We start from the raw sequence: 12,261 nt of genomic DNA on the forward strand, positions 1-12,261 counted from the left end.
AGGCTTACAGTCAGGGCCTAGGCACTGTCCCCGAGCTTTCTGGCCTAAAACTAACGGTCTACTTGAGTCACATCTCACCTCTACTTTTGGCTTTTTGATGTTTCATTGGAGATAAGAGTCTCACAGACTTTCCTGCCCAGGCTGGCTGAAAAACCTCAGTCTTCAGATCTCAGCCTCCTGAGTAGCTAGGATCATAAGCATGAGCCACCAGCACATAGCTCTTCATGAATTTTTCATTTTTGGTACCCCCCTCCCCCATCCTGGGGCTTAAACTTGGCCTCAGCATTGTCCCTAAGTTTCTTTTTGCTCAAGGAGAGCACTCTACCACTTGACAGACACAGTGCCACTTCTGGCTTTTTTGAGTAGTTTATTAGAGATACACGTCTCATGGAGTTTCCTGCCCAGGCTAGCTTAGAACCACGACCCTCAGATCTCAGCCTCCTGAGTAGCTAGCATTATACATCGTGGGGGCTGAACTCTGGGCCTGAGTGTTGTCTCTCAGCTCTTCAGCTCAAGGCTAGCACCCTACCACTTGAGCCCCATGACTGACAAAAAAAAAAAAAAATTTCCATCAGTCATGCTTGAACTTGGAGTCTGAATGCTATCCCTGAGCGCTCTCTACTCAGGCTAGCGCTCTACCACTTTGAGTCATAGTACCACTTTTAGTTTTCTGGTTAACTGGAGGTAAGAGTCTCATGGACTTTCCTGCCCAGGCTGGCTTTGAACCATGATCCTAAGACCTCAACCTCCTGAATAGCTAGAATTATAGTTGTGAGCCATCAGAGCCCGGGTCCAATATTTTTTCTAGTGACTAAAACTAGAGCCCATGTAAACATTAAAGAGCCTATGAGGGGCTGGGAAGGCGGCTCAGTGGTAGAGTGCTTGCTTCGCATGCATGCAGCCTTGGGTTCGATTCCTCAGCACCACATAAGCAGAAAAAGCCAGAAGTAGCGTCATGGCTCAAGTGGTACAGCGCTAGCCTTGAGCTGAAGAGCTGAGGAACAGAACCCAGGCCCAGAGTTCAGGTCCCACGACCGACCCAAAAAAACCCAAAACAAAACAAAACAAAACAAAAAGAGCCTATGAAATTCCCCCCATCCCCAATTTCTAGTTCCATTCCTGTAAATCCTTCCCATGAGGGCTGGGAAGGTGGCTCAGTGGTAGAGCAATTGCCTTGCATACATGAGGCCCTGGGTTCGATTCCTCAGCATCACATAAGCAGAAAAAAAAGGCCGGAAGTGGCACTGTGGCTCAAGTGGTAGAGCACTAGCCTTGAGCTGAAGAGCTGAGGGACAGCACCCAGGCCCAGAGTTCAGGCCCCACAACCAGACCCAAAAAAAAAAAAACCAAAAACAATCCTTCCCATGAAAAAGTCAAATACCACAGAGGGAAGAAGGCTAACAACAGCAATACCTCTTACCTCTATAATGCTCCATTCTAGTGTGGTGGGTGATACCCTGGGACCGGAAACTGAGGCTCAAGATGTAACGAGGATCGGAGCTGTCTCGTACCAGGAAAGAACCATCGGGTTTCCCTTTCAGCTTCATCTCTGCATCTTCCCAATTCATTGGCCCCCAATACCAACCACACTATCAAAGACAGGAAACAGCCAACTAGTTAACAGAACAGAGAAGGTCAAAGTTTTCAGCACAATCTGTCTCACCAGGGGGAACCCCCATTCTCTAAGACATGTGAGTATGTAAAAGCCATTAGAAGATTCCCAACTATGCTTCTACTCCTCTAGGTAACAAAGACTCATGGGCTGGGAAGGTGGCTCAGTGATTGAGTGACTGCCTTGAATGCATGAGGCCCTGGGTTCGATTCTCAGCAACATAAGCAGAAAAAGCTGGAAGTGGAGCTATGGTTCAAGTGTAAAGTGCTAGCCTTGAGCTGAAGAGCTGAGGGACAGCGCCCAGGCCCAGAGTTCAAGCCCTATGACCAAAAAAAAAAAAAAAAAGACTAATTTTACATTTTATTACTCAGGGACTATGAAGAAAACACTAGGTTTTCTGGTTAACTGGGTTAATCTAACAAAATCGGACTGTTTAAACATTTCTGAATTTAATTACATTTTTTGGCTCCAGTCTTGGAATTTGAACTCAGGGCCTAGGTGCTATCTCTGAGTATTTTTGCTCAAGGCTAGTGAGGTACCTCCTGAGTCACAGCTCCATTTGTCTTTTTTTTTTTTTTGGGGGGGGGGGGAGGGGTACTTAATGGAAGGTAAGCGTCTCATGGAGTTTCCTGCCTAGGCTAACTCAAACTTTGATCTTCAGATCTCAGCCTCTGAGTAGCTAAGATTAACAGGCCTGGTGCCTGGCTCCAAAACTCAGTTTTATTACATCTCTGGTGGAGTAAAAAATACTGTTCTGTCACTGTAAATATGGAAGCAAGGAAACTACTTCTAAAAATAATGAGAGCCTGGGTTCAAAACTCAAAACACAGGAGAAATGGTACCTGCCAGTGTTCAGGAATGACTTACCTTCTCCAACTCTCGGAGGCTGGCTGCAAAACTGCTTGAGTCAGGCCGGTAGAGGGGACACTGGAGGTGCTGAGGGGGCTGGCTGTGCAGAGACTCAGCTGCTCGGATGGGAGCAATGCGGGGAAATGCATCTACAGGGCAAGAGAGTGAAAGTTACTTGTTCACCATCACTGCTCCCACCCACACGCAAAACACTCCCCCCAAAAAGAGATGCTAACTGAAGAGGGGAAAGGCATTAGAAGCTAAGCTGGAAAGGGTAGAAGCCAAAGCAGTGGGAAAGAGCTGAATGGGCTGGAACAAAAAGCTGTGTGGGCTCGTGTAAGCTGTGAAGGATGGGTGGGGGCATTTAACCCCAGAAAAGAGGTAGGGGAGCTGCTCACTAACCTGACTAAGGTGACTACTTCAGGGACTTCACCAGCCTAGAGCGATTCCAACTTCTCCCACCTAGAAGTGAAGTGCCAGTAAAGCAGCCTTGGAAATAGTGACTCGCTTACTTGCCCATGGAGAGTAATGATTTTGCCAGGCAAGTAGAAACAATATGGACTGACTTTGTTCATTTTATTCCCTGGGTACAGGAGGCTGGCAAAGTAGGTATGGGCTACTAAATGCTTAGTACTTATTTACAAGGCTGCAATAAATACTAAAAGCTTAGAAAAATCAAAGAGCTTTGAAAACCAGCAACATCTTAAACCTCTTCACTATCCTAAGAGTAAGGCAGGTTCCTAAGTAACAGCTACTCAAAGACTACAAAGCACTGTCAGCAGTAGGCATGGAAAATTCAGTAGTCTTTTATCCCAAGAAAAAATCAGATTCATCTCCGAGAAACTGGTTAGAAAAAATAGTTCTCGGCCTCAGTTCAAAGTTCTAGTCCAGCCAAGGGGAAAGATTTAAGCTTTCTTAAAAGTTATTTCCATAAATAGATTTCTCCCGTCCTTCCATTCTGACAAGTCTTGCCTCTAAGCTAAGCTAACCTGGGGCATGGGGTGGAGGAGGCGGAGGTAGGGGGAAAGACTGCAAGGAAGACCCCATCGGAGCCACAAGGACTGATGTAGGCAGCGTCCCACTGATATCATCTAGAAGAGAGAACAAAAGCAAAGGGTCATAAAAATGTGCACAGAATGAAGTGAAGGCAAAGAATGGGAGGATTATTGGGCTGCCCTCTGGGGCAAAGTGGTCTGACTTTTACCCTATGTTTTATACAACTTAAAACTGGTTAGCTTTGCTTAGAAAGCAGTAGAGTAATGATATTTGTGGCGGTAGATTGAGGGCAAGATGAGTATAAAGCTAATTAACATATGAACAGTAAACATTACAGCATGCAGGTTTAACTGTCTAGGACGATGACAGGGGAGCTGAGAAAGGGACAGGAAATAATTGGGCCATCATTAAAAACCCAGGAGCCTGTCTGGCTCCTAGAAAAGAGTAAGTCCCTAGAGTTTACCCTCCTATTAAGGTGAGCTGGTAGAAAAGGGAGGAAGGAGACTATACCTAGGAGGCTGAGGCTTCTTCTTGGAGGAGGAGGGGGAGTTGGAGGATGTGGAGAGGTCAGGCCCCGCTGAGAAATATCCACATCCACAAGTGACACTGTTTCACCTGAGGGATTCACAGAGAAAGCAAGTTACAGAAGCACCTTGTCCAAAGCTGAGGGCAAAAGCAAAGTGAACCAAAGGGCAAACAAAGGAGGCTAGAGGTCTACAATTTCAAAGTGCACCAAAAATCTAATACTTCCTAGGGCTAGAATCACCCTGAACACTAATTAAAATTCTATCATTCATTCCTTTGCCCTGTTAAGAGCCAATGTTTATTTATTAGGTTATGGCTGGTACTGGGACTTGAACTCAGGGCCTCACACTTGCTCAGGTTGAGTCACACCTCCAGCCAGCTTTTTGTTAATGGGAGATGGAGTATACCTGAAGATCTCAGCCTCCAGAGTTGCTAGCATTACAGGTGTGAGCCACGGGTGCCCAGATGGGCCAAAAGGTTCTTTAGGATTGACAGTGGAAAACCCATCTAATATGTTCTGTCACTGATTTACCTTAAACTAGAGATGTAACCATGAACAAGGAACCTTTTTATCATATGAAACAATATCATTTGTATTTGCAAACCAATTTCTGCCTTAGGGAGCAAGGCAAGTAGCATGTTATATGCCATGGAAACAGCTTTGCCACAAAGTGTTAAGAACTGCAGGGTAAAGCTGAATGCACACGAAGTTTCCTCGTGTTAGCTCGGAGGGCTTTCCAGAGTATCTACCTGTAAAAAGTATCTACCTATAACATATGAGTTAATTTTTTTCTTTTTCTTTTTTTTTGGTCAGTTGTAGGGCTTGAACTCTGGGCCTGGGCACTGTCCTTCTGCTCTTCAGTTCAAGGCTACTGCTCTCCCACTTGAACCACAGCACCACTTTCGGTTTTCTGGTGGTTCGTTGAAGATAAGAGTCTTACGGACTTTCTTGTCTGTCTTGGCTTTGAACTGTGATCCTCAGATCTCAGCCTCCTTAGTAGCTAGGATTACAGGTGTGAGCCACTGGCGCCCAGCTTCAGTTAGTTCTTAATAGCTGAGGTTACAAAGTCTGAAAGTACACTTGTAACCCTAAAAATTAATTTCCATAATCAGCTAAAAGTCAAAACTTAAGGGGAAGCTCCACAAAGAAACTTGGTGGAGATGGCACATGGTTTCCCTGACTTTCCAGCATGTCATCCAGTCTGTTCTCTGCCATATACCCATATGTTCTTACCATTCATGCCATCTAGACCCTAATTTGAATCACCAGAAAATAAAGGGTATTTCATTATCACAGGTTGGTGGTCAGGTTTGCTTTGGAAGGATTCATCTGTAGGTCAAAACACAGAACTTCTCAAACTTAGCCCTTGTGTGATTTCCAATACCTTTTTCATATTCAGGGTTTAATTAGCTCTTAGCTGTATTTTAATGCTTCCCAATTGAAGCAATGAAGTGTCTAATATCTCTATAACCAGGAGCTAGGTTTTCAGAATCTAAATACATAGTTTCACAAAGGTCTTAAACACTGATTAAGGTAAAAGTAGAGGGCTGGAGGCATAGTAGTAGAGTGTCTATGTATGAGGCCCTAGGCTGAGCTTGAATCCCAACATTGAGGAAAACAAATGAATAGAAAAGCTTTCTTCAAAGTCACCACTTGAGGAAGCTGGTTGGACTCATCACACGGTTTGGTAACCAAGGACCTTGTTGCCCTGAGCAGTGCAACAGGCATGGACAAATGTCTCCCAACATATTAGAGTTCTAGGTTGGAGGTGTAGCAGTTAGATAAAAGATGTAATTCAAGGGCTGGGAAGGTGGCTCAGTGGTAGAGTGCTTGCCTTGCATGCATGAGGCCCTGGGTTCGATTCCTCAGCACCACATAAGCAAAAAGAAAAAAGCCAGAAATGGCGCTGTGGCTCAAGAGGTAGAGCGCTAGCCTTGAGCTGAAGAGCTGAGGGACAGCACCCAGGCCCCAAGACTGGACCCAAAAAAAAAAAAAAGAAAAAGATGTAATTCAAGGACTAGAGGTATGGCTCAAATGGTAGAGTACAAACTATGAGCAAAAAACTTATAAGCAGGCTCAAGACTGGTCAAGTCAATAAAAAAAATGTAATTCAAGAGTCTGAACCTGAAATTACAAATTTACATAGAAAATAATTACTGAATAGAAAGACATGTGGCCAAAAGGATAAGAAATCCTAGGTCTGGAGTAAGAACAGCAGCCACATTTTCTACTACAATCAATGTCTATACAGATACAAACTCATTAGTCCTGACAGCACAGCCAGCACAGCCAGCACAGCCAGCACAGCACAATCTATACAGGTTGGGGCAGGGGGGTGGGGGGAGGGGAGGGGAGATGGGACGACATGATGACAGAACTCACTGACATGCTTAACATCTTCCTTGAAATGCCCATTCCTAAATCATAATCCTTCTAATCACTTTTTCTTTTTTTGTCGGCTGTGGGGCTTGAACTCTGGGCTTGGGTGCTATCCCTCAAGGTGAGCGCTCTACCGCTTGAGCCACAGTGCCACTTCAGATTTTTCTAGTGGTTTATTAAAGAGTCTCGGGGCTGGGAAGGTGGCTCAGTGGTAGAGTGCTTGCCTTGCATGCATAAGGCCCTGGGTTCGATTCCTCAGCACCACATAAGCAAAAAGAAAAAAAAGCCAGAAGTGGCACTGTGGCTCAAGTGGTAGAGCACTAGCCTTGAGCTGAAGAGCTGAGGGACAGCGCCCAGGCCCAGAGTTCAGGCCCATGACTGGACCCAAAAAAAAGTCTCACAGACTTTCCTGCCGAGCTGGCTTTGAACTGTGATCCTCAGATCTCAGTCTCCTGAGTAGCTAGGATTACAGGTGTGAGCCACCAGCGCCCGGCTTCACTTTTTCTTTTTGCCAGTTCCAGGGCTTGAACTCTGTGCCTCAAGCTGCTGTTTGGCTTGCTTGCTCACTTGGCTTGCTTGATCACAACTGGTGTGCTATCAGTTGAATCACACTTTCATCCCAGCTCTTTGTTATTTTGGAGATGGAATCTCTCAGACTTTTCTGCCCTAACTGGCTTTGAACTGTTATCCTCCGATTTTAGCCTCCTGAGTAGCTAGGGTGACAGGCATGTGCCACCAACATGCAGCTCGATCACCTCTTTAGAGGACACATTATACCCTCTTGCCTCAAACTCCCTAGTATGGAATTACAGGTGTGTGACAACACATCCAGCTAAGATTAACATTGTTTTTCAGTAGTTTCTCAGTCACAACTAAGGAGAATTTAACTTTCTGAGACTTGAGGTAACTTGAAAAAGACCTTCTTTCCTATAGTTTTTTTAATCAGGAGCTTCATATCCTATGAACAGAACAGAAGGTCTCCCTCTGAAACAGTTTGCCATAAAATGAGAAAGTAGTTATCCATTACTCAGAGGACATTCAACAGCTTTCCTACTTTAGCAACTGTGTTCCTTGCTAGAAGAGGAAAGACTTAAATTAGATAGAATGAAGAATGCTAACAGCTGCAAGAACTGCTAGCCCCTAAAATAGGTAAGATAAGCGCTCATGTAATCCCTTATGCCCCGAAGTCTTAAAAATAGACCAGATAAGCTGGACACCAGTGGCTCATGCCTGTAATCCTAGCTACGCAGGAGGCTGAGATCTGAGAGTTGCAGTTCAAAGCCAGCCTGGGCAGAAAAGTTCATGAGACTCTTATCTCCAATTAAGACTCTTATTCTCTAGTTAAGAAGGGGAGCTGTGACTCAAGGAGTGAAAAGCTAGTTTCAAGCAAAAAAGCTCAGGGACAGTGAGTTCAAGCTGCAGAAAGAAGAGACAGACTAGATAAACCAGGGGCTGATAGCTTGTGCTTGTAATCCTAATTACTCAAGAGAAAGACCTGGAGAACTACAGTTCAAAGCCAGCCTGGGAAGAAAGTCCATGAGAGTCCATCTCCCATTAATCAGCAAAAAGCTAGAAGTGAAGCTGTGGCAGCTGTGAATGAAAAAGCAGAGCAAGAGCTCAGGGTCTGGAGTTCAAACTCAAATACTGGCACAGACAGACAGACACATGCACACATGCACGCACGCACGCGTGCACGCGCGCACACACACACACACACACACACACACACACACACACACACGCATGAGCTGGGCACTCGTAGCTCACACGTACAATCCTAGCTACTTAGAAGGCTGAGATCTGAAGATTGAAAGTAAGCCTGGGCAAGAAAGTCCGTGAGACTCTTACTCCAATTAACCCCCAGAAAACCAGAAGTGGTGCTGTGGCTCAAAGTGGTAGAAAGCTAGTCTTGAGCAAAGGTGCTCAGGGACAGCAACCCAAGTTCGAGCCCCACAAGCAACAAAAAGATAAAAGAAAAAAGAAAAAAAAAGAGCAGCTATTCATGAATTTATTTTTTTTATTTTTATTTTTTTTGTCAGTCGTGAGGGCTGAACTCTGGGCATGGGTGTTGTCCCTCAGCTCTACAGCTCAAGGCTAGCACCCTACCACTTGAGCAACAGTGCCACTTTCAGCTTTTTTCTGTTTATGTGGTACTGAGGAATCAAACCCAGGGCCTCATACATACAAGGCAAGCACTCTATCCCTGAGCCAACCTCCCATCCCCACATGGATCATTTTTATCAGATAATCTATGAACTCCTTTGGAAGTAAGGATAGGAACAATATGACTTCTAGAGTTTGTTTTTTTGTTTTGTTTTGTTTTGTCGGTCGTGGGGCTTTAACTCTGGGCTTTGGAGCTATCCCTCAGCTCTTCAGCTCAAGACCAGTGCTCTACCACTTGAGCCACAGCGCCACTTCCGGTTTTCTAGTGGTTTATTGGAGATAAGAGTCTCAAGGACTTTCCTGCCCAGGCTGGCTTTGAACCGTGATCCTCAGATCTCAGCCTCTTGAGTAGCTAGGATTACAGGCGTGATCCACCGGTGCCCAGCTGACTTCTACAGTCTTTAATGCATTGTGAGACTATAATTTCTACTTGTAATTTATATGTGATGATTGTAAACTAAGCACTATATAACTGCTAGGGATAGTCAATCATCAACAAGCAGACTATACCTCTTGGTACAAAGCACCGAAAGTCCAGAGGACATTCTACACCATAAAAATAGCTTCACCCTAATGAGGGAAATTACTGTAGACATGCTCAAAGCTCCCCTGGGAGGCATCTGCAAGTGTTTTCTTGACAGGTCTCTAAACACTCAGATGTCAAAAGAAAGAGAAAGACATCATCCTTACCTGTGAACAGGGGACTGAAGGAGACTGGAGAAAAGGCACTTTGAGTTCTTGTCAATCTGGGTTTCCTGGGGAGTAAGAATAGAATAAAAGGGAGAAATGAACATGTATGCATTTAAATTACTACAACTCAATTCCAGATGCATTGAAAAACAAAGCAAAACTCCAGTCATTGTCAGAAACACTTTTTGTGATAAAGCCTAAAATTTAAAGGAGAATAATTAAAGCAATTCCTTAAATAGATTTGGCTACCAAATTCACCAGCTTACAAAGCAGTGAGAAATCCCTTTGAATCTCTCTAAATTCAACACATTAAAAAAGTAGAACACCTTGAATGGTAATTAGCAAGTCCATTTCAAGAGAAAGAGAGTCAGATAGAGTTGATTTTCATTTGGGAGCCAAGAAAAATGCTCCAGACTTGACTAGGCACTTGAAACAATAGCTTTCCTTCTGGGTCCACCTCTAAGAGCAAGAGGTCCCCAAAGAAATTGGTAAAACCAGAAAGCATATTCAGACTTGAGAAGGGCAATACAAGACACCTAACCTTCAACCAGAAGACTATTTCTGCTCATTGCCCGGAGAACTGGGCCAAAGCCCTGGCTAAGCATTCCCAGGACAGAGGCTCTGCCTAGCACCCAAGCACATCCCTTCCTCTCTCAGTCACATACCTCTCACTCTGACTCCTCTTTAATGCTGCTCCAGGAACTATACCTTTGATTACACACCAAAGACTGCTTTGTAGAAATTTCAAATAGCATTTCAGAGAAAATAAAAAGAAATGAAGCCAGGGCATCAGTGGTTCATGCCTGTAATTCCAGCTACTCAGGAGGTTGAGATCTGAGAAGCCAGCCCAGGCAGAGAAGTCCCTGAGACTCCAATTAATCTCCAATTAATCACCAAAAAAGTTGGTAGTGAAGCTGTAGCTCAAGTGGCAGTTTTCCAGGCTTCAGCGAAAAAGCTGAGGGACAGTGCCCAGCCCCTGAGTTCAAGCCCCAGTATCAGCACACACACACACACACACACACACACACACCGAAGACAGTGCCCAGCCTCAGCGCGCGCGCACACACACACACACACACACACACACACACACACACACACACACCGAAGACAGTGCCCAGCCTCAGCACACACACACACACACACACCGAAGACAGTGCCCAGCCTCAGCACGCGCACACACACACACACACACACACACACACACACACACACACACGAAATGAAAAAGACGTTACTCCATTCTTCCCAAAAATATGCTAACCTAAAAAACTAAACAACAACAACAAAAAAAAACCCCTCCACCTAACTACAATGCAAAAATCACAATGCAATATCTTTTTCCTTTTCTTTGTACCAATACTAAGGCCTGAACTCAGGGCCTCGCACTCTTGCTTGGCTCTTTTGCTCAATGTTGTTGTTATACATATACACTTGAGCCATACCTCTACTTTTGTCTTTTTGCTATTAATGGAGGTAAGAGTTTCATGGATTTTTCTGCCCCAGCTGGCTTCAAACTGCGACCCTCAGATCTCAGCCAACTGAATAGTTAGGATTACAGGTCTCTAGGACCCAGCTAAGGCAAAGATATTGAGGTGATGGAAATAGGCTACATGCTCAACGATGTAGTTCTGGAGACTATATAAGTTTGTCAAAATTAGTAGAACTAGACACCCGAAAGAGCTGAATTTTATGGCATTTAAATGATACCTCAATCAACCAGACTTTAAAAAAATCTCAACCTACAATTGACTGATACCAAGCATTATAACTATAATTATGTGGTTCCTGACTACATACATTATAGTTGGCTCAACTTCCAAAAAGATTCTCACCCAAAAGACTAAATAGAAGGTAAACTGTCTTAGCTTTCAATTGCACCAATCAAGAGGGAAAAAAAATCCAAAATGAAATCCTATTTTAAAGTTATTTGGCTTCAGAAGATGTTTGTGTATTTATTTACCTTTCAGAAAAGCTTCATCTGAGCTCCTTAAAATGCAAACAAAATTCTAAAACCGCACGTTCCTCAGAAGGAAACACTGGTGAGTTCCCTTCTCTTGACCAGTCTTCACACCCTGTGTCATGCTGAGGCTTGAGCGATCTAATGGCATACACTGAACACCACACCCACAGCACTATATACAAACAAGACAAACATAGTCCCTCTGTTTATAAAAGTTCTTGATTGATTGCAGCTTGGTGCCAACAATCCAAATGGCTAAAATGGAATATAAATTCCACTGAACATCAACCTTAAGACCACTAAAAAGCTTCTAAACTGAGTTTTGTACGATAACTTGTGGGTACATTAAACTCAGCAAGTAGAAACCAAAGCACTGGCCTTTGAAAAGGTTCACACCTCAGCCATTTGGCTGTTTGCCTCTTTTCAAAGGAAGCTGCATTACTCTGCCATCTGCCCATGCTGAGGACGAGTCTCTCCAGTGCCAAGCACTGAAGAACGGCAGTACCCAAATGCACACATCTTGCGGAGGCCTTCTCACTTCAGCTCATCTTCTCCCCACCCCCGACATTTTGAAGAAGAAAAATCATAGTTCCTAGGCTCTAGAAAAAGAAAAACATCTGAATCTAAACTCAGGCAGAGCCATTTTAGCGTGCCAGGATGGTTTTTCTTGGCAAATAAGGGTGCTTCAGAACTGGAAGCGAAGAAGTAAAAGGTCTAAGAGACTGAGAGGCTAATAATAAATACCTGTACTTCCTTCTCTCTTCAAGGAAATGCTGCCTAACTAAACACCCAAAGCAGCATTCTACTGGCAGTTATTTGTGGGGGTAAAAAAATCTAAATGACTATGAAAAGAGGAGGGGGGCTGAGAAGGTGGTAGAGTGCTTGCTTCCCATGCATGAAGCCCTGGGTTCTATTCCTCCAAATAAACAGTAAAAGCCAAAAGCGGCGCTGTGGCTCAAGTGGTAGAGCACTAGCCTTGAGCTGAAGAGCTGAGTGACAGCACCAGGCCCAGAGTTCAGGCCCCAGGACCGGAAAGAAAAAAAGAGGGGGAAAAAATGAATGATTAACACAAAATTGAAAATT

General features: G+C 44.3%; 1 protein-coding gene across 3 annotated transcripts in view; it reads right to left on the reverse strand.

Annotated features, from left to right (window-relative positions):
* The window catches only part of Socs7 (suppressor of cytokine signaling 7), a 30,573-nt gene that overhangs the window by 12,051 nt on the left and 6,261 nt on the right, over positions 1-12,261 (reverse strand). Inside the window, exons 2-6 of one of the 3 annotated variants that reach the window (XM_042673815.1) lie at positions 9,216-9,280; positions 3,968-4,072; positions 3,451-3,552; positions 2,480-2,610; positions 1,421-1,589 (exon numbers count right to left, since the gene is read on the reverse strand). In XM_042673815.1, the coding sequence (XP_042529749.1) occupies positions 1,421-1,589; positions 2,480-2,610; positions 3,451-3,552; positions 3,968-4,072; positions 9,216-9,280 (572 nt within the window). The remainder of the gene's footprint in view (positions 1-1,420; positions 1,590-2,479; positions 2,611-3,450; positions 3,553-3,967; positions 4,073-9,215; positions 9,281-12,261) is intronic. The other 2 variants (XM_042673816.1, XM_042673817.1) reach the window with 2 other exon arrangements.

Source organism: Dipodomys spectabilis, unplaced genomic scaffold, assembly GCF_019054845.1.
Source record: "Dipodomys spectabilis isolate Male_0828 unplaced genomic scaffold, ASM1905484v1 ptg000018l, whole genome shotgun sequence".
In the NCBI taxonomy this organism is placed as follows: Eukaryota; Metazoa; Chordata; class Mammalia; order Rodentia; family Heteromyidae; genus Dipodomys; species Dipodomys spectabilis.